At 31.1% G+C, this 27,540-nt stretch overlaps 1 protein-coding gene and 1 long non-coding RNA gene across 2 annotated transcripts; one reads left to right on the top strand and one right to left on the bottom strand.

Moving 5' to 3' along the window:
- Positions 1 to 120: 120 nt before the first annotated feature.
- Positions 121 to 27,423, top strand: LOC107359882 (protein SpAN). Its single transcript, XM_015926472.3, has 8 exons — positions 121 to 253; positions 2,422 to 2,484; positions 3,055 to 3,235; positions 3,321 to 3,529; positions 19,766 to 19,960; positions 23,884 to 24,016; positions 26,146 to 26,402; positions 26,765 to 27,423. The coding sequence occupies exons 1-8, from the start codon at positions 203 to 205 to the stop codon at positions 27,290 to 27,292; spliced, it is 1,617 nt and encodes a 538-aa protein (XP_015781958.1). The 5' UTR covers positions 121 to 202; the 3' UTR covers positions 27,293 to 27,423.
- Positions 10,691 to 12,995, bottom strand: LOC149093889 (uncharacterized). Its single transcript, XR_016198675.1, has 2 exons — positions 11,848 to 12,995; positions 10,691 to 11,543 (listed from the first exon to the last, which is right to left on the bottom strand). It is a non-coding gene; the product is annotated as an uncharacterized LOC149093889 (long non-coding RNA).
- Positions 27,424 to 27,540: the final 117 nt, after the last annotated feature.

The raw sequence follows: 27,540 nt of genomic DNA, 5'->3' as shown, positions 1-27,540 counted from the left end.
CCTTCAAATGAGAGTAAATTATTCATGATAAAGGTTAAGAAATATTCACTTTCAGAATAAATTAGAGCTTCTTTTTGCGCAAATTATTCTATCTGATTAACTCTTAGTTTCAGTTGTAATTGTGCTCAACTTGGTGAAACATAAGTTTTGATATTTTGTGCAAACATAAGAACCAAAAAAGTGCTTCTAAATTATCATCAAAATGAATCAACGAAATCTATTGAAATGCCTTTTAATTACTTTCCTTTCTCAGGTAAGAATTTGTTTTCTATTTCAAATCAAGTTTTAATATTGAATAAAATTTCAATAACATTGTTGAATAGGTTTTAAGAAACGATATTCATTGAATCGCAATTTCATATCAATAACATGAAATGAGATGAGAAACGAATAGAAATGAAAATAATAAAAAGAAAGGAAAACATAAAATAATCAAATAAAGAGGATTACGAATGAAACAAAGATGTAATAGTATAACTAATAATAGTAATAATAATATATGGATTGATCTTGTGATATGATAATCGTAAAAAAGGTTCAGAGGAAGAAGCAGAAGAAGAGGAAAAAGAGAAAAATGAAATAAAAATTGATATAAAATGAGTTTTCCTTCAGCATTGTAATGTATATTTTATTGTGTTTGTTGTTGTTTTGTCATCCAAGTTTCTTTAAAGCATCTCAACATGTAAGATAACCAGCCAAGACAATGGATCCAATGTTATGGCTTGAGTTATTGTATTCACCTTCAGTTGAACAGATTGACATTTAGTGTTAACTTTGTGAGTTTACTGTTATCAATTTTGTCCTCAACTTTTGCAATAGACAGAAAGATGAAGATGAAAGTGATGAGAGGATGATTTGGAGATGATGGAAACGCGGTAATGGGGTGAACATGGGAAGATGGGAAAAACATGAGAACATGATGAAAGTTGGAAAATGATATGAAAAGATGAAGAACATGTGAGAAAATCATTCAATTGTTGGAGTGAAATGTTGACGAAAAAACTAAGTGAATGATGAATGCGAAAAGAAAAGAAAAGCAAATTTGCAAGATAATGGCGAAAATTCAGCCTTGTGTCTGAGGATAATTTTCACATTCAACTCTTTCCTTTAGCCGGTTGCCATTCAAGTTTGACTGATTTTCGGTTTAGTCGAGAATAAGTTTCTGAAACTGTTTTGAAGTTCGATGGATGAAAATGCAGAATAAGAAACGTTAGGAAACAATTGTTTGAATTTTTTTTGGTCAAACTTTTGTAGCTAAAGAATGAAAAATCCTTTATTCAGATATGAAAATTTCTGTTATTTTATTTTTTCTTCTACAATATTTTCCAGTTCTGTATAAATCTCATTGAGAGAGCGATTTTGAAAATTGAAAAAACTTTAAGAACTTCATTTAGACTTTTTATTTTTTCTTTGAGTTTAATTTATTTCGTTGTAGATGCATTTACATTTCCTGTTTAATTTTTCTGGAACTCTCTGTTTCTATTAAATTCACCGAAAAATGCTAAAAGAGCCAAAACGATTCATAAAAGTTTTAAGATTATTTCGCAGTCGAGTTGATCGATTTCTGTTTTCTTCAAATTATTTTTTCGTTTTCAAATGAAATGACTTCAGAGCTTTCAGCTAGAAACTGGTCAAAACACGAATTAACGAAATCTTTTATAGCCTTTTACCAATCGACTGCATACAAATGAATTAAGCTAAATAAAGTCTATTTTGATAACTGAAATTGATTTCATTCATACGAACTTCAACTTTTTTTAGATGAGACGAAAAGTCCGTCTTTTCCTTCAACGAAATTAATTCAATATTAGTCAAGTAAATTGGCTCTTTTTTGTCGATTAATTGCATTTAATTTACGATGAAACGTTTGAGTGCCATTGATGAACCTTATTACCGTTAAAGTAAACGTTGATTGCTCAAGGTTTTCAGTTTGTTCAATCAAAGGATCATGTTTTTTTTCTGATTGTATTTAATCATTAGCTAATTTAATTTATCACAAGAAAAAGTGAAGTTATCTTGATAATGGAAAGAACAGGGAAAATGAGTTGGAATGAGTGTTCAGCATGATAAGATGAATTGCTTGAGACTAAAGGAAAAGAGGCCAAAATGTAAACGGTAAAATGAATGAGTAAAAATATCTCTGTTCATCATCATTCTCAGTTTCTGGTTAAGATGCAAAGATTTGGTGACAAAGTTAATTAGAGAATCTTTTTTTTTCTCTCTCTTCTTCTGTTAATGATTCTCAACTCTTTTTGCACTTTCTTTCATTTCTCATTTTCATGTGCTTTATCATAAACTCGTTATCTTAAACTTTGATACTAATAGCCTTTCATATTCATCATTCAACATATCACTTTAATAATGAAAATGATGCCAACTAATCAATTCTTGTTTCTCCTTGTGCCTCATCATCATCATTAGCTGTCATTAACCAGCCAATATTCAATTGCTTCCACTCAAGAGCCAGATAAATTGGATGCTTTGGTAAGTAGAGTCTTAATTTCAATAGAAAATTTAATAACAACGAAAAAATCAAATTTCAAGTTTAAACCTTTTCGATTCAGATTCAGATTCGGATTTTCAATTTTCACTGACTTTATTGATCTTTAATAATCGACAGTAATTTAATGAGTGTCAAAGTTTAATTGTTCAATGAAAGGCAAAAGAAAATGGTTCAACTGATTAGCTGATTCACTTTTCACTTGACAGTTAAAGCTGTTTTCTTGCTTTTTTTGTCTTCTCTCAACTATTTTTGTACTTGATTCCAGAACTTTTTTGCTCTACTTTGATTAGCCCTTTCACTGGAAATAGATTGAGAAATAAGAAGCTATTAAGAATCAATTGACTCTGGACAGGTGAATGTTGAAAGGTCAAACTTATTCCCTTTCAAGTTGACCTTTGTTTAAATTGAGCAAATCACTCCATTGGCTGGGAATCAGGATTGGAGTGAAATGGTTCAACTAAAGTTAAATCTCTTTGGTTTTTAGTTTTATTTTTATCTGAAAATTGTTTGAGACTTAAGTTTGGTTTTCATTTTTCTTGGCTTCTTCTTAGCTTTACATGTTTGGAGGTGGCAATCCAAAGGAAACCCAGGAAGGTTATCAGATTGTTGATGGTGATGTTGTGGTTCCTCTTTTACGGGATGAAACAAATGATATTCTTGCAGGTAGAAAAGCAATTACAGATTCGGTTCTTTATTGGCCTTCCGGAGAAATTCCTTATACTTTTCATCATTGTAAGTTCGACAGTTGGAGGAGAAATTTTCTTTTTTTATCTTTTCTTTTACAACTCTGTTCTTTTTCATTTGGTCAAATGTACAGCTGTAAGTGATGTTGAAAGGAAAGCCATTCTAACTGGAATGAATCATTGGGAAAATGAAACTTGTATAAGATTCCGTGAAGCAACAGCTAAAGACTATTTTCTCATTCGATTTCGAACTGATCAACCTGGCTGTTGGTCATTGGTTGGACGGCAATACTCGCGATTCCAGAAGGGTCAAGATGTTTCCATTGGAAAAGGCTGTGCTCAGGTAAAAGAGATTTGCTTTTTTATTAAACTTTTATTTTGCGATAAGAATATTTTCCAATGCTGAAGCTAATATGAAGCCATTGAGCTTCAAGTTTTCAGTTGGTTAAAAGATGATTCAACGACGAAAGTTGCCGTTTCGGCAAATAATCGATGCAATATCGATGATCAACTTTACAAGACTCAGGTTGGTTGGTTTGATTTAAAGATTCAAAGTGTTCGTTGAGTAAGTTGATGAATCAATTTTTCGCTAGTTAATTGCAATCATTGGAGGGAACAAATCTGTATGAAAAGATTGTAAAAGTCTTTGAGTTGATTGTTGATAATGAAGAGTAACTGTTGATATTGGAGTAAATTAAAGGTGCAATAAGATGATCATGATTAAATTAACGCATAAAACAGTTTACACAACATTTTCAGTTTGTTATTGGACTTGCAATGATAATGATGATAAATGAAAAGCCTGGAAACAAAAAGAAGGGGAAAAATGTCAGAAATTATCTCTTTCATGAACAAGTTTACTCTTTCCATTATCAAATGTTAGGCGAGAAAAAGCTCGACTCAAAGTTCTCAGCTATTCTAAGATGCTGAAAAGAGATGATAATCAAGATTAGGTTCAAGTAAATAAAGTTATCAAATCGAATAATCAACAATTTGAATCATTTTATCGATTCTACACAAATCTTCCAATATTCATTTACAAAAAATTTTTCAGCGAAAACTCAATAGTCGCTGAAAAAAAGGATAAACAAGAGTCATTTAAGATTTTATTTCATTTCGATATGAATTGAAAAGTGCCTTTAGATATTCAGTATTCGTTCAAATGCTCCTGAATTGAAATTGACGAGATTTCGATTGTTTCTAGAATCACAGTTTATTCATGATTTTAATGTCAAAATGAATGTTATTGTTAAGATGTTATGATTGTTGATCATTTGGTGAGGATGGTGATGGAGGATGAAAACGGAATTTGGACTCTTGGATGATTTAATCGAAATCATCTTCATCTGTAAACTTTTTCTTTGTAATCTAGAGAACTTTGGATCTGTTCTTTACTTTTCGCTCTTTTTTGATATTTATCATCATTATCATCATGTTTGGACATCATCAACATCCTTCTTATCAGGGAGTAAAATTGTTCTCATCAGTCCAATCTTGTTTCACTTTTTATTCACTGACTTTGACTGTACATCATCATAATAATCTCTTCATCCTTTCATCATTGATACTCATAAAGATGACGAGCAACATTTTTTTTCTTGATTCTCATGTTTTCCCTTATTCACAACATCTTTCATCAACATAACAACATCATTACCAGCAACTGGAGGTTGTTGTGGTAGTAAATGAATTTACTTGTTTTGACCATTTACAGCTTGCTAATGTGTTAATCTGCTTGCTATTAGATTTATTGTCACTATTATTATCATTATTATCATTGTTATCATCATAAACAGCAAATGAAAACAAATCATTTTCATCTGAAAAATAGATGCAAATGATTACGTTAATATTAAACGAATGATTAAACAAGAAAAACGACCGATCTTCATCCACTTATAGCAACACAAAAAACAATCGAATCTCGAATTCTTTAAATCGAAGCAAATGATTGAAAAATAGTCTCAGCCACAGTCGACCATGGAATGAAAACTAAAACAAGAATCAAGATTAACCCGGCAAGTGTCAGTAAATTAAAGGTTAAAATGAATCAAATTTTCTTCATCATTTATCTTTCTCAACCTTTTACCAAAGTTGAGTTAAAATGACGAATTAGGTTTTGGGTTAGAAACTGGACCTTGGATTGTTGATTAAAACGAAGATGAAATTATTAGAAGTCGAAGTGACGCGAATAATGATAAACGATTGGTCGATGTAAGTGTTTAGTTAAGTCTAGAAAAGTCCAACTTTACTGAAGCTTTGACTTTTGTTTTGTTATTCACTTATCCAATTGGTAAGTTGATGTCTAGCAATAATTTGAGGTTTCATTATTGGTATAAAAGTGTATAAATGTGAATAAAGTAATGCGAAAATACAATTTGAAAAAAAGGAGATTTGCTTGTGTGTTCTGATGGGAATCTGTTTGGTGAACAAATTGAATAAAAATGTTGAATTGGAAGAGAAAAGGGAAAAGGTTGAATGATAAAGCTGAATGATAAAGATGATTATGGTAGAAGATGATGAAATGGTGCAAGTTGAGGCTTGAATGAATTCATATTTGATCAAAAAGATGATCCGATTCAACCTTTTCTCCTTGTTTATCGTCTTTCAACTTTTCCTTCTCACTTTCTTTACCTTTCCTACTCTTCACCCTCTTCTCTAACCAACTGGAATTGAAGCTGAGCTGAATTATCTGAGATATAAATTTTGTTCCAATAGGCATAACTAAACAGTTTCTCGTTGAGCTTATTCTTTTACTTTACTTTTTCCAACATTTCTAAGAACCTCTTCCATCCTTTTTCCTCTTCTTCATGTTCACCTTTTTATTAAAAGCATTTTTTCACCATTGATAGTCTCAAAAGTCTGATCACGTCTTCGTCTTCCTTTTCATCATGTCTCTTCCCTTCACTCAGATTACTTTCCTTTCCTCATTTGTAACATTTCCTATCCATTTCAACCTTGCCCTTTGCACCAGTAAAGCCAAACGGGAAAGCCATTTGTTCACACCGTTAGTCGGCTTAACCTTCATTAGGGAAAAAAAGAGTTTTACTGAACAAGAAAAAAACCTTTACCTTAAGCCTTTTTAAGTGCAACTTGTGCATAATGATATTAAGCTGTTCATGAGCTTGGAACTTGAAACAATTGACATTTTAAAATGATAATTACACTGAAACAATCTTGCAATCCTTTCCAATCAAATTGGCTAATCGTGATTTGTTGTCGTCTTGAGCAAATTATACAATCACTTGAAGATTACGAGTTTTGTACTCGTTAAAGACTTTAAATGGATCCTTTTGTTTTCCCTTCATTGGCAGCCTTTTACTCAACACTCACCTTTGGGAAACCCAAAGGATTCATTAAAATGTAAGTCGCAGTGAAAAGAGTTATCAACAGTAAGCATTCACTTTCGCTCTCAATTTCATGGTAAACTTTACAAAAATTAGTTGAACCAGATGAACAATAATAACATGAAAGGCAAAAAGGAACAAGTTCAGGGAAGATGATTTGGAAGCCACAAAATACGAGAGAAATGGTTTGATCTTGAAAAGGCTTTTTTCGCCACTATTTCTTTAATCATCCCTGAATCCTGGTGAAAATGGATGCTGTAAAAGATGGTAAAGATAAAAAAAGAGGAAAAAGTTGAAGTTGATTGTTCTTATTGTTGGAAGTGAAAAATTTACAGAAAAATAAATAGAACCCTGGAGACAATAAAAGATATTCTTAGTGAATTTCTTCCTCTTAAAACTAACATCATCATCATCATCAGCATTATCATCAGTCTTGTCATCATTGGAATCTTCTTCGTCTTCTTCTTCTTATCTTTTTGTTTCCTTCAGAATGATTTGGTGTGTAAAAGCATAACTTGACTTGTGAATATAATTTGTATTCACATTCAGAATACAAAAGAAGTATTTGGTTTGGTTGGTAAATTCAATAGTCTAGAATGATGAAGATAGAGAGAGAGTAAAGGGAAAAAGAATGAAATGCAATTGTCAGAATTGAAACGGAAATGATGATAATAATGGTAATGATGATGAAGAGGAGGAGGAGATGAAGATGCAACAAGATGATGAACAAAAAGACACTTTGACAACCTATTATTAGCTCATTTGTTTCCAATCTTCAACCTTTTAACTTAACCCTTAATCTCAATGTTAAAACAATTTAAAAGATGCTTTTGTTAATTTTCCAATCATTACAATTGAAAAATGTGGCATTCAATTTAATTGATGAATCAAGACCATTTGTTGAGAAACAATTATCTTCAAACTGTTGCCCTCAATCCCTGTTATTTTAATGCAAAATTCAAATATCGACTCAAATCATTCAATAACCGAAATCCTATTCTATTCAGTGTCCAAAATTATTTCACTGGTCCTTTTGATCTCTGGATTTTCTATGTTCGTTCTTTTTATGAAGCTGATAATGATTCTGTTATCCGTTCGGTTTACTTGAGCTCGCTCTTCAATTTTACATCTAAAGATCTCTTTAGTAATATTGTGGTGTAAAAGGCTTTGATTAGGATTGTTGGTTGACTGTTAATCTAACTCTTTAAATATGACCCATTTAGTAGAGGCACTTAGGTTAGTTGAGAGTAAAAGTTTTCCCATTTCATCTTGAGGTCATCAGCATGATTGGAGATGCAATAAGAGTTTAAACTGTTGTACATGGTCAGTGCCTTGCTTTATGAGCCATTTATCCAATTGTGGTCAATTGCGTTTTTCAATTTTTGTTTCAGAAACAAAACCCAACAAAAAAGTGTTAGTTGAAAGCATCCATTGTAAAGGAGTTTAACCAAAACCAAGTAAACACATGAAAGATGATGAAAAGTTGTGTGAAAATTTTCAATGTTGGATGAAAGAAGAGAATGATTGAGACTTGATCTGAGAGAATAGAAGAAGAAGAAGAATAAATAAGAAAAATTGACCATGAAAAAAGTAATCTATTATGAGGTGGAAAAAGGGTTTCCAGAGACGAGTAAAGGACTGAAAAGTTAAGCCAAGGGTTATACAAACTGTACTCTCATCATGTACTCAGGTTATGCATCATTTTCAAAGCAGGAAAACAGTTGAACATTGCTCTTTGCGCTTATCTGGATTTCACGATATTTAAACTTCATTTGATTCCAGTTAAACTGAATGACCTCAACGGAAACTTGCCTTTATAAATCATCTATTATTGATGTTGCTCATCATTCAGTCCTTTGAACCTTCCCTCTCAATCTTGTTCACAATCTTCACAATTTTCAGTTTCTTTTTATAAATAACTTTATTCACATTCCTCTTGGGAAGGCAAACTTGATTGTCATTTTTCAATGTAAACCAAATGTTCAGCTTTTTTCATGATTTTTCACTTTCTTTTCCATCTTTTCTTTGTTTGTTGCGGTAAACCTTTAAAGCCAGATACTGAAGGATTTAAGGAACAAGCAAATGCATCAAACATTGGATTATAAATGAGTGAATATAAATGGCATTTTCAGCTTTGAATTTTTTCAGTCAAAATCTTTCAATTCTAATGAAATTATCTTTTCTTTAAAATGAAATTATTCACTTTATCCAATCACTTAATGGTTTCCATTTAATCACAATTTATGGTTCCAATATGGTAATAATGAGTCAGATATGGTAATCATTTGGTATCAAGTGAAAGGGTGATCAGGGAAACAGTTTAATATTTATGTTCAGATGGATGGATAGACTGAGTTTAAGACACTCAATCCATCAAAGTTATCAAAGCAAATAAGTTCAACTTTAACTTTTTCATCAATCAAAGGACATTATTGTTATTGTTATTGATTTGGTGTAAAGAGTTCCAAGAAAATGAACTTTGTTTGCTTAAATATTACATGATTGTTGTTGGTTAATTCATGTTACAAGACTTGTTACCACTTTGTTGACTTTTGCTAATAAGCTGATAGTCATTAGCTTTCTGGTTATGATGAAATGTTTAATAAGAGCTGTCAATGAGTTGGTAAATGTTGATTGAGATTAAATTTCAAAATTGGTTTCACTCATTTAGGTTATTGTTTCTTCTCGAGTGTAATCATGTTCAAGTTTATGGTTAATATTTTGACTGTTTACCTGAATTTGCATGTGATTATTGCTTGTTTTCTTAAAGATTAAGGTTAAAAATTGACTCGTTTCAGGGCATCTTCTTAAGTCTCCAAGCAATTTTTTCATGTTAGTGAAATGGGTAAATATTTACAGAAAGATGCAAAGATCATCATCATTTAGTTAGACTTTTTATTAAAACTGCTTCTCTTCATTATTGTACAGTGATGAATGAACTATCATGTAAATTGAAAGTTATTGAAACAGAATGAGGTAATGACAATCAATTTAGTTGCAAGTCAATAAAAATGATCATCATTTGGATATCACTGTGTAATAAAGTTCAATCAACAGATGAATAGAGTACATTAGATAGGAATAAAAGCTAACAGAAAGTGAAAAATGTTATCAATTCAAAGTAATTTACAAGGTTCGACACGATTTTGATGATGAGAATGATGCTTTTGATCCAGTAAAAAACAGTCTACAGTTTGTTGGAATGATAGGGCTTGTGTACTTACATTTACCTGGCGTTTTTCATTTATCGCCTGTTTGCAGTCATAACTCAAAAATGGTTGATGCTACATACGTCAGATTAGACGTCGAACTCTCATGGTCATTTAAAGTCACTTCGTCATTTGACCTCTGACATTTGGAGATAATTTTTGAGAGTACGAAATTTTTCAGATCGGTTGATGTTAGTAACATGTTCATAACTCATGTTGGTAAAAGGATCAGTGTTTCCAAGCCGGGCAGTTGGGCAGTTGGTTTAGAGAAAATTGCATTTATCTTTCCAGCGGATTTAAGCTTAAAATGCAAAATTAAAATAAATGTTGTTGTGGTTAACACAATATCAGCATTTATTCTGATGGAATCATTTAGTTTAATAATTTAATCAACTTGATTCTTGTAGGAGTGTTAACATGCAATAATAGTGTGCGATCATAATAATAAGAAATTTTAATTTTAAAAAATATTTCGTAAAAAATACGAAAAACTTTAGTTTTGACAATTCTAAAGATGATTCTCAAAACTGCTAGCTGAGTCAAGATCTTCGCTATTCTTTGCTACACTCCAATGCTTACAAAGATCTCAGAGCAAGCGATTCCCCAGATCCTCCTTAACTCATGCTGAAATTCGTTAGATTTGCAATGACAATCTCAATTGATGGGTGAAAAATCTGAATGAAATATTTTCCAATATTGGACAGAAATTGATTGAGAAAAGCATTCAGAGTTTAGATTTAGTGAATAGTAAATTGCGGTGAGTTTGACTAGATTATGAGCGATTATGGCTTTTTATTGGAAAGCATTATTTACCAAGAATTAAGCTGAAACAATATAAAGTCTACTTTTAGCTACCATGGCAAGTTGACCTGGCTCGATGAGGTTAGAGTTATGAACACGAATCGACTTATGAGCATCATTTAGTGACACATGTTGGTATAAGTAGAGTGATATTGGTTTGAACCGAAATTTATTTTGACAAAAAAAAATCTTTTAGTTTGGTTTAGTTTTCATGTTTTTTCATGACTGTCTTCTGAAACACTCAAAAAAGCATCAATCAATGAGCCTTTCTTTGCTTTCTTCCAACTGGGAAATTCATTCGGAATTTGATCGATTTTCATAATAGATTGAAGGTGCCTTTTGACAAAAGTAACTCAGTAAGGTTAGATTGTCATTTGTCTCTGGTGATTCATGATCTTTCCAGTTGCACTTGTTTCTCTCGATAATGATAATTGTTGAAATTTTTCGTCTGTGGTTCCTGAATAAATTCATTGAACGCAACAAAAAAAGAAACAAGAAAAGGTAAACTTGTTTGACTCCATGAATTACGTTATTACCATTTAAACAAAGTTTATCCAAGTTACTGTAAATACAAGTGAACAAATTACAAGTTTTTCATCTTCATTGTCAACTTTTCATTGTTACTCTTGTTTGCCAGTAAAAGATGATAATGATGATGAGAGTAAATGGTTTACTTTTTTAACTTGATGGCCTTTTCCCTTGTAAACTTGATTAGTTGATATTAAATTTTATTCAACTTGATTGATGTAATGTGATTAAAGATTACCCTGGTGTAGAGTGAATTGTTTAGTTGAATATCTTCTTCTTTGGTCATCATGACTTTCAGTGTGTATATCTAATTTACCAAAGACTCATTAGGATGGAAAGGCAAGATAATTTAAAGTAATCTTCATTATTCTTTTCCAACATTATTCTTGATATTCTCAACCCTTTTCATCCGTTCCTTGTTCACTTTGTTTAGAGTTGAATCCATGGATGAAAAAAACTTGCAGCAATCAATCTGGTAAAAGCGAGGAATAAAGACAAAATGAAAGAGAAAAGAAAACATTATTCGATTGTTCATTAGTTTATCAGCATGTAAAATGATATTAAAAAGAGGGTCAAAAATTAGTACAGATCTCGATTACATGGCAAGATGAATAATTTTGTTAGCGATCAACATTGAAACAAAATGAACTCATCTTAACGATCAATAGATGAAAAAAGGTTACTTGAAATGAATACAAATGAATGTAAAATAAGGTTTAAAATGAAAGGATGAAAAATTGGGTTTTAAAGGAATAATCAAAGTTAATTGTACAAACCATTTTTCCGAGAAATCATTGGTTCACATGTTACCAGATAAAAATTGACGTTGTTGGATTGAAACGTTATCCAGTCAGGAACATTGATGATTCAATATCCCATTTCCGAAGCTTATCCAAATCCGAAATTGTTTCATTTGTTGGTTTTAAATTATTTAATTAGTAAACTGTAAATGACGAGAAATTGTTGAATAATATGAAACCCATGAAATGGTTAACAAGGTAAAATTATTTACATTATTGTAGCATTGAAAACAAGAAAACAAAAGCTAACCAGAAAAGACTAGACAAAGAAAAAAATTCAACACTTTTTACCGGTTTTTTTCCTTTGTTATTAGTTACTCTTGTGACTCATTTAACCGGTTAACAATGTAAATTGTGATAAGGATGAAAGATGGATTAACTGTTGCCAGCTCGTTAACTATTGGTTGTTTAACTTGTTTAATTATTGTTTTCAACTCTTGGATCATTTTTCTTGCGTCTTGTTAATTGTATTGTGATAAGCTGTTATGGATTATAAGTTGGTGTCAATTTTTGTCAACATTTCCAGTACATGACTCTATCAATAGACTCTTGTTAAAGAAGATCTTTCTTTATATCTTCTGATCGTTCAATTTGGATTTGAATTCAACGTTTTTTTCAAGCTTGATTTATCTTCTGGTTCTTCTGTTTATTTATCAATTGTTTGTATTTATTATTATTTTTAATTAACTTATTCCTGGGATGTCTTCTTTACTCCTCTCGTGTATTATTTGCTCTAACAGGGCAAATTCATTGTCAAAAATGTCATTTTACTTTTTTTGAAATTGCATAATGTGTTCAATTTTACCTAAAATTGCTGATACTTGCTCGAGATTCTGATAAATTGACTTTTCCCTGATATTTGTTCTGTGTGAATTGTTTAAACTATTCTGGTCCCAATGGAAACCTGTAATTATTTGTGATTGTTGCAGTTTAACTCTTCTCAACCTAAAGATAAAAATGGTTGCCCTTCGATTGTTTAACAAGGAAATGATTCTCACCAACCCATCAATTCGAGTTGTTTAATTACTGTTATTGTGCTTCGTATTATCTCTCCTGATGATTAATATCAAGTCAACTTTTTAACGAAACAATTGCAATCCAAATGGAGTGAGGAAAACAAGAAAAAAGCCACTGTTCTCTTTTTACAGAACACTTTCAAGTAAACACGAGTCATTTTTCCAGGATTCATGGTAAAATCTGATAGCTTGGTTGGTAAAAGAGGGCTCACCTTGAAGACAAAACTTTTCCTTATCTTCCCTGGAACAGGAAAACTACATGTTTCTATCTGATTTTATCGTGAAACTTGATGCATCAGTAATTCAAATTGGATGTTGATAAAAAAGGGCAAATGGAAGCTGCAATGTAAAACAATGTGGTGAAAGCAATGGAACAAGTTGAAGATGGAGCAAAAAAGAAATCAACTTGAAAGAAAATTGAAGAAAAGAATTACAGGAAAAGTGATTAGAAGCTGAACAAGAATAAGAAAAAATCATGAAGAATAGTCAACTAGCCTTGAACCGTTATCTAATTTTGTTTAAAGCAAAGTTGAAGAGAGCAAAAAAAGACAACAATTAAGTAAAGAAAACAACTTGGAAAGGAATTGCAAAGAAGTTGAAAATGTGGAAGAAAATAATCTAACCAGAAGAAGAGCATGGAAAGAGTAATGAACCAGCAAAAGTAATAGTTGGAATCAGAGTTATTTCAAACAGTCTATCTGGAAATGAAACTGGTGTGATTTTTCTGCATCAATGGAAATTACAGATAGTGATGATTACAAAGGCACCGGGAGAGACGAGCAAAAAAAGCCTAAAAGAATCAAAGTTGAGTAAAAAGGAGAAGAGGAAACAAAAAATGGCAACAACAACAAAAAAAAACAAAGGAATGGAAAAAGAATTGAAAGACATGAAAAGTAAAAGTTGTGTACAATGGATCAAGAAAACAAAAGGTCAAGAGAAACATACCAAACACAGAGGACCAAGTCGATTTTGATTTCTGATTTTCATCTCATGAATTCACTGAGTGACAAGCAAAGTGACACCTACAAGCTCAAGTCTATTTGCATCACCAATTTAAACAAATTTCACCATTTTTCTGGTTCTACTTATCATCTCCTTAGATCGATGTGAATCAATTTCTATTATAGCAAGATTTGCTCTCTTCTGCTTTTCTTCCCAGCCAACTACACTTTCAGATTGAACTTTTTGTTTCCCTCTCCTTTCCACTTTCTTTTTCATCTTTCCTCATCTTCCTTTTCTTCTTTGTCCTTACCCATATTTCGCTCCTACCCAACTCAGTGTTTTCTCACTCAATTGAATTTCATTGATTTTCAATCATGTCTTTCTCATGTCTTCTTTTCCATGTCTTTTCTCATTCTTTGTCTTGGCCATAATCACACCCGTTTACAGCATTCAACTTAGCTTCCTCTTGAGCTTTACCAATATTTTTCTTATCGCATCCTTTCATTACCCAACCAATTAGATACTAAGCTTTTCTTGACTTCTTCATTTGCTTAAAGGTTACTCAGGTGTGCATAGAAACATTCATTCAAGTTGAAGTTAGGACGTATCGAGAAACCTCGAACGAAGTATCATTTGAAGTTACGTCGTTTGAGCTCGTAAAGATTCATCACGTGAGCTGAGGATTCATTGCAAGCCTGTTGACACGAATTAAGTTCAAACCAAATGAACAAAAAGTCGATTATTTTTTTAAAATTATAAAGAAAATAGAATTATCAGTTCATATTTTTCCAGTTCTTGGTGGTAAATTGATGTTATTTGTGCAAGCCTTGCTCTACGATAAAATGTACAATTGTCTTTCCTCCTCCTGAAGAGAAGACAAAAAAGTTTCAACAAAATTGATGAATTTTGATTAGTTTGTTTCATTGAAACGTGAATCTGTAGAGATGAATATTTCTTATTCCTTTACCCATTCATTCCTTGTTGAAACCCTTTTTTTCTTCGTCATTTTATCCTCCTTTCTAAATGCTTATTTTTTATTCCTACATTTTTTTGCCCTCCATCTTTCAAGTTTGTCTTGAGCTTCTCAGTTAAATATCCACTTTTGCCTATCTGTTTATTTGTTTTCCTTCCAATATCATCCATTTTCCATGCATTCCCATTTAAATAATTCAATAACCTCACCCTTTCAATCACACTCTTTACAATCTTTATGTTACTCCATTGTCAATCCTTGCCTTTAGTTTACTTTTTTTTCATCATCCAATTATCAGATATCAGCATGATATCTCTTCATTTCCAGTGTATAACTTACAGAGTTAATGATGACGATTTCATGTGGCAGTATTTTTTCATTCAGTTATTGTTGATATTTTTTTCCTTCGCCAACTTCAAACCTCTAAACCCATTCATTGGCAACAATTTGGTAAACTTGAGTATTTTCATCTTCCAAAACAATGTTGCCTCACAATCAATTGAAAGTGTTGACAATTAGCCAAGTGTGTCTACTGGAAACATGGAAATACATAACTTTTTGTCAACATTTTTTATGTTACTAATGGTATGATAGGAGCCTTCATCCATTAACCCAAACCCAATCATTATAATTATTTAACATGATTCAATAATAGCGTTTACTTTTCTTTGTTTTCATCTTCATTCCTCTCTCAACAGCCAATACAAATTAATTGCATTCCCAAACGTTAATTAAATTAGGCATTCCTAGTTTTATTAATTGTACGAGTTTGAGTCGATCCATTTGATTGTTAACCACCTTAACCATTCAACTTGTCTTATAGTTTATCTTTTTCCATCATCTTTCCATTTTTTCTGCTTCCATCCCCTGTATTTCCATTTTTATCCTGCTTTTTCTGCTTGCCTCCCAGTTGATATCTTATCGATCAAACAAGTGATTGTTATTAGAAAGCAAATTTGGCAGAATGCGTAAACGTTGAGCTTAATAGGCAATGTTTCAACTTGCCAGCAATTATAATGATTGTTATGATTATGATAATCAGAATCAATTGAAGGTTCACACACAATGTAATACATTAACAACTTTAATACATTCAATTGGATCAATAGATGGAACCTTAAATATCCAGTTAATGACATTTTGGAGACACATCTAAGACTACAGAACCAGCCAGATATTGATGATTCCCTGATGAGGATAAGCATTGCTATTACGCTTATCTTGATGGTTAACTCTTTTTTTCTTCTTCTTCTTCGCAACTTTTTTTCTTGCATTCAATTAGTAGACCAAATCAATGTTATCCAATCAATTTGAGGGTTAACGAAATACCAGGGAAAAAAAGACAGAATCAAATTCAAAAGCCAATAACCCAAAAAATCATTGATTGATACACAACGAAAGTCTTCTATCTTAATCTAATACATCAAAACAAGTTGTGTAAACTTGCTATCTTGATCAAGCCATCAAAGCACAATTTGTTGTTCAATGTAAACACCAGTAAAAATAAGTTAAATATTAACAGTTAATCAACTAGGAAAAAGGAGAAGAAGAAGAATAAAAAAAGCCTCAAACTTTGGCCTGGAAAAAAAGAGGTAAGGTTACTTTTCGCTTTTTTGCCTTCATTGAAAGTCTTTTTCTCGTTAGATTTTTTTCGTTCATCAATATTGAAAGTTTTTCCTTTTCTCATTCTTCTAGACAAAAAAAAGTAAAAGTTGATATTTATCAAGATGATGAAAACAGCCAAAAAATCCATGGATGGAGCAAGAAGGAGGAAAAAAGCTGTGTAAAGATGAATGGGAAACCTTGAAGAATCTTGATCAACAATGGAAAGTGAATGGAGCGAAATTTGTTATAACATATTGTCTGTCTGGTTATAAGTTTTTTGTTCCTGTTGTCTCTCCCTGATACTCATGATGTGCATGTGTGTTATAAATATATAATCACTTAAACAATCAAATGATATGGTGTAAAAAAAAGAGTTGAAGACAAAGAGGAAAAAACGAAATATCAGGAGATGATGTAAAGGGTGATGATAAGAAGTAAAGAAATGGAAATAATATGGAAGGATAAAGGCATGATAAAGGTTGGTTCTGTTCCATCAACGGCAGCTGAATTATATTGTTGTGTATTTCCATGATGAAGCCAAGATGAACATGATGAATTGCTTACTTGTCAACTTAATTCTTTCCATGGGCTGGTCTCACACACTTAACAATATACATAGATATAATATTCTCGAGTCCATCAAACTTTTCTCCATGTTACTAATGATTCCGTCAACGTCTTGTCAAATTGAAAGAAATTTTTTCTCTTCTTCTTCTTCATGTTCCAAGGTCTAACAAGGATAAAGATTATGATGAGCAACGATGAAGCAAAATATGTTGATGATGATCAAAGAGGGGAGACAAAAGGTTGAATATAAAGCCAGTGGAATAAAGGGAGGAAAGATGATGAAAATGATAATGTTGCTTGTCATGAGAAGGGAATGTTGCAAGTTTTTACATTTATCTGTTGTCCATGAAATTCAATCCATCTAGATCAATATTGACAGTAACATTTGCCGATGAAAATTTTGAACACAAAAAATTAACCAAAGACTAGAAAAGGTTTGACATGTTGCTTATTTTTTCTTCATCAACATCAACACTCTTCCCATTATTATTTTCAAATCTTTATGTAAATTGCATTCTTCATCATGTTTCCCATGAATATCTAGACTTTTTTTCAACACATTTATTAGGCAGCTGGTTATGCCAATCATTGAGGTTTATTGATAAAATCATGAGACTTGTATGCATTAGTAAATTCATTATACATTAGTTTATTGTGATTCAATTGAGATATTTGGTCAAAGTAATCTGATGTTGATGTTCATTTTAAAAATTGATTTGTCCAAAAATTTAATGTTCAACTTGAAATACAATATCTTGGGCTTTGAAAATTGAGTTGAATTGCCTAATTATAAAAGCTACTTGGACAATTTATTAGCCCATTAATGTCTAATGTCTGCTAGTTTAAAGTGATCCTAATCGATTTTGATCATTTCCAGTTTTTACTTTTTCATGAATTTTGATTGAGCTTTTATATGATGGCGATATTAAGTTATTAATGATAAACTGTTTCAACCAGTTGATGAACAGTTTATCAACTTTTGGACCAGCTTTCATTTTCATTTCATTTACTGTTAACAATTTATTATTACCTTGGAAAGTAATTTCAACATTTTGTTTTTTTCTCCTTTTTTTGATACTTCTGTCCAGGTAACCGTTACTGTCAAGTGCAAACAAACAAATAACAGGGAAAAAAGGAGCCAAAAGATGAGCAGGAGGAAAAGGAGCTGAAAGATGATGATGACGATGAAAAGGATGAAATGAAAGACAGGAATATCTTGAAAGGCGAGACTAATATTGATGATGAAAAGAATCAAAGTGTTAATGGAATTGAGCTGAAGAAAAAGGAAAGAGTTGAAAAGAAGGATTTTTTCATCTTCTTCTTCAAGACGAAAGTTGAAACGAAACTGACGAAAGAGTAAAAAGTGAAAGGATGAAAAACAAGAGTTAACTCTGTTGGATGCGAAGAGGAAAGATTTTCACTCACTCACTCATCATCATTATCATCATCGTCTTTTACTCCTTGGGATTGTTTACAATATAATAGATATTTACCCTGAAGAAGAGTTTCTTTTGAATTTATCATATACTTCTTTTTTTTCTTCACTTCTTTCGGTGTGATTCATGAGAGAGCCCCTGATGAGATTGGGAACAGATTCTCACCATTTGAAAAGCTCTCTAAATTCAATCTCATCATCATCAGATTTCACTCTCTCATCATTTTCTTGTTCACCATGGAAACTTAGTTGAAACCAATGACAATCATTGAATAGCAACCAAGTGAAATAATCTTCTCTCTCCGGTAATATACTTTCAATTTTCACTATTATATTGCCTTTTTTCATCAACCTCCTCCTCATCTTATCATCATCTTTGATTTTCTTTTTTTCTTCCAAAAACAAGTTTCTTTTATAATTTCTCAATTTCATTCTTTACAACAGAATGTAATGAGAAAAGAATATCTTCCAAAATTTTAAGGGATAAACACTGTTGATTTACTAACATATTATTCAACACAAAAAAAAGTATTAAAACCTTTTTTTTCTTGCTTCTTCCATGAAATGGTTTTAATTAAATCACAAGCTTCGCTGTCATCATTTTCGGATCCTTTTTCTTTCATTTGCTTTCATTGCAAAGTCAACAGGCTGATTCTGGTTCTCATCCTAAGTAGATAAATCTAAATCAAATATTAACTAAATTTTATAAAATCTAAATCAAATTGAAAATTGTAAGTAACAAGATTAAAGGTAAATAGTTACCAATTTTGTTAACAGAAAGTCAATGGTAAAATTGAATCTCATCTAGACAAGATAATTACATTGTATATATACAATAATATATACACATGAAAGTAAATTCAACCCAATATTATAAATAATTTATATCAACTGAAAATTTGAAAGCAGTTGAAATGAAAAAAAGGTAAAAAATAAGGTAAAAACTGGCAATAGTTTGGAAAATATAATCAATTAAATATCGCGCTTCTTACAGCATAACCTAGTGTCGTCATAATGACATTACATTTTCTTGAAGTTTTTTTAATATTTCTTCGTTTCTTTTTATTTTTCATGCTTTTATTCTCATGGTGATTCTGATGGAAACTCAATTGATTGAACCAATTCATTCATACACACAAACAATGGTATTACTGGCAATTTCCGTTTTTATTGTTCCATTGGATGAATCTGTAAAAACTTGTAATATATGGTAATTGGTTGAACATACCATGCAACACCAATACAAACCTTATGGATGTTACATCTTTATACACTGGTTCACTGATTTTTTTCTTGTCTGGTCGTCTTTCCACTTTGCTTCTGGACCTGTTATTCCGTGGTTTTTCATGTTATTAGTGGACAACAGTAGCCCATGAAATTGGTCATGTTATTGGATTTTTTCATGAACAATCACGAAGTGATCGGGACAAGGCAATTCACATAAATTGGGAAAACGTTGAGAAAGGATTTTATCTTCAATTCCAGAAAGAGGAAGATGAAAACTTTGGTGTTCCATATGATTATACATCTGTAATGCAATATCCTTCATGGGTATGTATTACTTGTATTTGGATGTGTGTGTCCCTATTAATAACATCTTCATCACCATCACCATCATCTTGAAGCCACCTCAGTTGATTTTTACCTCAAATTACAAGACGGAATAGCATTTTTTCCTTGCCTACATTTTTCCCCTCAATTACATGTTACTACTTATGTCTATTATTATTTTTATTATTTGACATTTTGGTTATACTAAACCTTTCCTTTTCTTGCGTTCATCTTCCTCATCATTCTCATAATACTTCAGCTAAAAATCAGATGATTGAGAGATTCAGCTTTTAATGTTATGTATTTATACGTTTTGCTTTCACTTGCTATTTCCTTCAAGTATTATGTTGCTTTCACATTTTTGGCTTTTTTTATTATATTTATTTATTTATTCCTAATCATTATCATGTTAACTGTACACATTTCAATGAAAATGATAGTTCAATGATTATTATTATTGCCTGTCAATTTGTGAATGGTACAGTCCATGACAAAAGTTTATCCTCTTTGATTTTCCCCATTTTCTGGTGATTCACTGTTGATTGACTTTGTGCAGTATAAATTTAAACCAATTCACTCCAAAAAAACTGGAAAATTGAACTGAATAGTTTGTCTAAATTAGTTATCAATGTTTTAATGCCTTTGATAATGGCAAACTAAGATTTAATCAATTGATGAACCAACCTTCTGTATAATTTTGACCATTAATTCAACAACTTTTTCAACAAACCATTTGAAATAGCAAAAAAAATCAGTAGCCAATCTGTAGTTCAATCTCTAATCCACTAATAGATTCAAATCAACATCTCTTTACCTTGATAATTATTAATTTACTCCGAAACTGATTCGGTCATTGATTTTGATTCACATTTAAGCTATTTAAGATCTTATTAAAATCTGACTCGAATCTAATCAGCTGTATGATGGTGGAAACACCATAAAGATCAACTTTGCACAATAATCAATAATCTTTTGACGGTAATTTGATTTTTTGTCTTTTCCAAACAGCAAAATCAAATGCTACATAAATGATCAGTTTAAAGCTATTGATTTTTTATTGTTTTGATTGCTCACAAATATTGGTTAAATAAAAAAGAGTCAGAGAAATTTGAACGTAAAAACTACCAGAATATTGATGATAACGAGGACAGAATTTAATGTAAATCTATTTTATTTTACTATTTTCTGGTTCCTCTCAATTTTAGTGCAACAATATAAACCATCATAAATTACAATTATGATTGGGTTAAGGTTTTTTTTAATTCAATTGTAATCCAATTGATTTGCGATTCAAAAAAAACCGCAAACATTCAATCGACAATAGAGAAACTGTGAATCAAATTTGAATGACATTTATTAACAGGTTAATGTTTGCTTTCAATTGTAATTCAACCAAGAATAAAAACGTTATTTACTTTTGTTTATACGTGATTCTATTGAACAATTGATCTATTAACAGTCATCAATTGAAATGCTAATACCTTCAACTTTAGATTATTATATTTGTTAGTTATAATCGTTACCTTTTAATGCTACTGAAAAGGATTGAGTTGTGCGCGTTTCGAGGCGCATAATGGTTGCTATGATACCTAAAAACCGTTGAAAAGTTTAATAAAGGTTCAAATTAATGCTATTATCAAGACTATCACAGTCTCGACGTTGAAATGGCTTTTTATCAGGATTTCATGAGAAATATGTATTCTTTGTGGCCAAACACACCAGACAAAAAAGGATAACAATAGGAACAGTTGAAAAGTAAATGGTCAAAACCAGATTATTGTGATTGCTGTTGTTGTTTTTTTGTCAACCAACAACTAAACTTACGATTTGTTGTTGATTATCCAATTTAACAATGGATCTCAAAAAAATGTTACACAAGTAAGTTTATTCTGTTCACACACATTTAAGGTCAACTTGACCAAGACAAACTCAATTTAATAACAGTTATATACCTTTATCTTTTTAGATTGCTATTGGACTGATTTGGATTTAGTTTATTTCTTGGTTTCCCTGTTTCCATGTTTATGCTTATCTGGTTTCAAACAAACATTCATTACATTACACACAAACACACACTCACACACGAAAGGCTAACAACCAGAATAACTCCTGAGACTTGGTTGTTAGATTATTGGTTAACTTTTATTTTTTGGTGTTTTACGTTTTTGTTTTTTTGGCTTTGGCTTCAGTTTTGGATTTAACTTTGGCTTTGGACTTGATCTTTGTAATATTTGTCTCCTCACCATTTTGTACGTGGTTTGCCTTTGAAATTTAATCTACTCATGCAAAAGATTGGACAACTTTTACTGATCTTGATTTTGGTTTTGTGGCTGTTGATGTTTTTTATGGTTTAACAGTAACCTTACGAACGTTGGATTTTATTGATATTGTTCAGGATCCTCTAACATGACAAACACTTTGCCTTTATTATTGATTTTCTTCATCATAATCAACATTTATGAAAGCAGTGATGGAAAAGCAAAAAGGAACCAAAGCAAGAAAAGATTGATTCAGAGAAGAGATAAATAATCAGGACGAATTTCATGTACCATTGACAGTGATGATCAAGTTTCTGCTTTTTCCCAATGAATATCATTGTAATTATTGGATTGCAATGTTAACATTGTACTTGATGTTAGATCATGACAAATGTTCAACTCTCTTTTCAAACATTATGTTCTCATCTTTTGATTTTCATGTGACAACCAAGAGAATCTTGATTTGTATCATTTAACCAATTCAACAGATAATAGTAATCAAAGAAAGTCTCAGAAATGTTGGATTTTTCTGGGCTTTAATCTTTAATCAACAACAAAGGTTATAATCTCTACGTCAATCCAGGAGTAATCATTTGGGTTTTCAAATTAATTCTTGGATTGAATTAGTTTGCCACTTGTCTCTATTTGGTCGCACCGGATTTAACTTCACTGTAATCTGTTTCTAATCAGTGAAACTAAATCACAGTCAACGTTGAGAAGGTTCATCAAGAAAAGATGTCTATTTAGAAGCTGAAACAATTTTCTGGTTTCTTATATTATCATTTAAATAATTAATGTTCATCAGTTGTCAACCATTTGTTTTTCACTGTTAACTCATTTAATTTTCAAATGTGCTTCATACTGTTGACAAGGTTAATCTTACAGTTTAGATCCATTACAATTGAACCTTACCTTGTCTTGAAGAGCACAATCAATCCTAATGCCAACAGGATGAGATTAACATGAGTAAACTGCCTTTAATCATCAATTAATTCTGTTTAATTCCCATGTCAATATCATGATTAGCATCCTAAACAGGTGTATTAGTGTGATTGTTATGATTAAATGAGAGTAAAGCTGAAAAAAATCGAGAAAAGTAGCAAAGCAAGCTTTAAGTATGCGTATTGAGTTGAGGGAAAAAAACACAATTAATTTAAGTAAATTATGACAGTCTTGATTGTTGTTTGTATATTAATTTGTACGCCTTTTTGCCTTTCACCTCTCTCCATCCAATCAACTCTTAATCAATTTACTGTTGAGATAATTGTATAACCTTAAATTACTAATGTGTGTCTTGTATATGAATTAATTGTTGCCACTTCTAGTCTTTTGTTTTCTCCAATTTCATTTCACTCGCAAAAATCTTTAAATGATTTTGCCTTTTCTTAATCATTAACTTAATGTAATTTATTGAATCCAATTCACAGGCAAGTTTCGCCTTCATCATTCATTGTACAATTGAATTTGATTGTTTTTGTCTTCCATTCCCATGTTTCTCTCATCATCATCATTTTTATTTGTCTTCTAACTGTAAACATACACACTCACATCATTATTATTATATCAACTCATTTCTCTTGTTAGATTGTTAAAATAATAATATTTATTATTATTGCTATTATAATCATCTTTTTGTTTATTATTTACTTTGATTGTTGATGAAAGGCTTTCAGTAAAGATGTGCTCAATAAGAACACGATTGTAACAATGGATCCAAAATACCAGCGAATCTTGGGAATCAATCGAGGCCTGACTTTCCGTGATAAGAAGATGGTTAATCATTTATATTCGTGTGATCGTAAGTTAACATTATCATTATTAAAAAACAAAACTCAATTATTTTACCTTCAAATTTTGTCAAATGTTGGGTCAAAGTAAACAGCCAACACTGAACCCATCAATAATGTAAAAGTTGCAGGTGAGAGGTTAAAAAAGGGTTTCATGGTTAATCAAAAAATCACAGATCAATCATTTAAAACGAGTCAACCTTTTACCATCTCATTACACTTGAATATGATTAGATGATATCACTAGACTTTTCATCTTCACTTGCACATTTGAACGAAATGACCAAATGCTGGTCAACAGCAAATGAAAATATTTACGTTTTTATGTCAAATTTACTTTTCCTTTTTTCTCACCTTTTGTCAATAACAAATCCTAAATCCTTTGAGTCCCATCAAGTTGAAAAGTCTTTAAAAGTCATCCTCTGTTTGTGGTTAGTTTTTGTTGAAAAGATAAAAGTAAATCATCATTATTATCATGATTATTACAATAAAGTGATACCCAAAACGAATCAACCTCAATTCCTTGCTTTACGATGTTGGTTAAAAAGCAACTTCTCTCGTAAAAATTGTTATTACATTCAAAGTTGGCCTTTTGTTGAACACTTTTTTCTTCCTGGTTTCTTCTCATTCTGTGAAGATATATTTTTTTTCCTTTCCTCATTTCTTACTGATTATGAATAATTCATATCATGGTAAGATAAATGTTTCTCTATTATAATATTTATTTTTACGTTTACAGTTTTGCTTTTTTCTCTCACTTCTTTGTAGCTTGTTAATATAAAGATTTCAATTCTTTTAATGATGTTGATTCATAATCACCAGAATTACTTCTTACCCTTTTTACCAACATTCAAAGTTAATTGGTTATCATTTTTTCCCTTATGCCTTTCCTCAGCATCGGCTGTCTATTTTAATTGATTCAGTTTCCTCCTTAAACATCAACATCAGTCTCTTAATTCAGTGATTAGTCCAGTTGAATATAAATTGAACTCAGTGACTATTCAAGATTTATTCACAAATTTTGTAAATCAATGTGTCGATACTGACAGAACAGTTAATTTGATCAGCATTGATTTCACTTTAGTTGTTACATGAAATGTTCATGTTGATGGAGTTATTGAGCTTACTCAGCGATTCAACGAATGGATTCTGGATTAGTTGTGATTATAAAAATTTGTTTTGTTCACTGTAATTGTCTTTTTAAATGTTTCCAATTGGAAAATGTTTATGAGTAAATTTTGATAATCTGTTGTTAGATACCATTAGATGATTCAATTGCCAAGTAAATTGATTGAAAAGAGACAAAAGACAAGATTTTTTTACTGAATCTGGGAAACATTATTGTCTCTTCTCCTGTTTCCCCTGTAAACTCCAACACCATAATCCATTATGAAGATGTTGTAGTTCAGGACAAAAGGTAGATTATAAGACAAACTTAAGTGTAACAGTTAACAGTTATTATTTTATATTGTTGTTGATGTTGAAAATAAACATTGAATGTAGATAATAAAGTTTGTCATCTCAAGAGCAACAACACGAAAAAACAGGGAAAACTAAAGTTAATGGTGAGCTTGGAACAATAATATTAATAGAATCAAACAGTAGAGATTGGTGAAGATGGAACAAGTTCCAAGTTAATTTGAAAGGTTGAGTTTGAATCTTGTAAAATGGTTAACTGTAAAAGTAGAAAGAAAAGGCGGAATTGGGTAAAAACATTGAAATCAATACCTAATTTAACTTGCCTTTTAACCTTCCTCTTCATTCATTGAAACTATTTTAATCACCGAATATAAGAAACCCAGCATTTAGCGCAATAATAAACCTTTCAAGAAAATTAAAATTCGTCATTCCATTTGTATCTGAATATACAGTTGATAGCAAAATTTTTAGTATTAATATTACGTTTGAATCTTCATGTAAGTTATACTAAAGCTAAGATTCTGATGAAACCTTCTGTATTTGTCGGTTCAGAGAAACCTATCAAAATGGGTTTTGTGTCGGAAAACATTTGTTGAAGTCATTTGAAGTTGATTTTGTCTCTGATTTCGTTAAAAGCTTGAAATTTTAACCATTGGTTTTAATTTAATGAAAAATGAAATTTTGATTAATTTAAATAATTTTCTCTCTTTTACTTCTTTAGGTGATTGCCATAACCTTTCTGAATATCAATGTTTAAATGGTGGCTACTTGAAACCTGGTAAAGCTGGTGAAAACTGTACATGTGAATGTCCACCTAATACTAATGGATCATCTTGTCAAAATGTGATTACCTCAGATTATTATGAGCCTCTGTTTCCTCTTCCATGTGGTGGAAATGTCACACTTCCGGGTTATATATCAACACCAGGTTACCCAGGACGTCGTAATCCTCATGAAAGCTGTGTCTGGGATATTCAAGTAATGATCATTTAAACATGTCATTCATCTAAACACTAATCAGAAGGCAGTTGTTGACTTAATTAGTAGAAACGTTTGGTCAATTCGATTGATTGAAATGTTAATTTTATTTACAGAACTAAATATTTCACTGAATCTTTGATAAATTTTTGATTATAATCATTGAAACAATATTTTGATCAATGGTTTTTAAATTTGTTTTAACTATTTAAGCATCAACTGCTGCCATCTAACATTAGCTATTAGACTATTTGCTTATCATAATGACAATGTCTTTAGTAAAGCATTTGATATTATTTGTTAACAACAAATTTGACTGTAAACATTTTAAACATTTGTTAACTGTTTCTCTTTTGTATTAGGCACCATTGGGTATTCGAGTCGAGCTTGAAATTTTGGACTTTGATTTTGCCCCTCGATCAAAATCTTTAAACAAAAGATTATTTGGTAAATGTGTCAATGAATCGGTTGAGATCAGAGTAAAAGATGATTATCACGGTGAAATATATTGTGGAACTGATTTGGAGCCAGGAAACAAACTCATTTCGGAGAAAAATCGACTTCTTATCATGATTAACGCAGACAATTCAATGACTGGTAAAGGTTTTAAAGCCAATGTGCGTTTTATTGGAAAAAATGGCGAAAATTCAATCATTCCATCAACAACCTATCCTCCAATCAAAGCAACATCAAACCCACCTTTTATCCCTGAACCAAAAAACACAACACCAAAACCCTTTTCAACTACAACAATAGTACCTAAAGTGAATAAAATCAACGAGATAACATTCAAACCCAAAGATATTGAAGAAATATGGAACAGAATCAAAAGTATTCAACAGGGAAAAATTGTTAAAGTAATTAAACCAAAAGTGGGTCCAAAAATTTGAGATCCAATAATGAGCATTCATTTTCATCTACACCAATTTTTCACGTCTCGATACAGACACATTTTGATACTTTTTGTACCTGATGATTTTCCATTAAATTAATAATTTCAATAAATTGACTTCTAATTCAATCATGTATTCAGTGTTCATTTATTTTCACCAATCAAACCATACGTTCCAATAGTTGAAGCTATCAATAGATGGCGTAACAAGTTTCCTTCAATCTTGAAACAAAAACGGTTAAAGGA

The sequence above is a fragment of the Tetranychus urticae genome, chromosome 2 (assembly GCF_039701765.1).
Source record: "Tetranychus urticae isolate SD_2017Ah chromosome 2, NJAU_TeUrti_SD_1.0, whole genome shotgun sequence".
NCBI classification, from domain to species: Eukaryota; Metazoa; Arthropoda; class Arachnida; order Trombidiformes; family Tetranychidae; genus Tetranychus; species Tetranychus urticae.
Note: the sequence above shows the minus strand (reverse complement) of the source record. Positions and strands in the feature narration are given on the sequence as shown.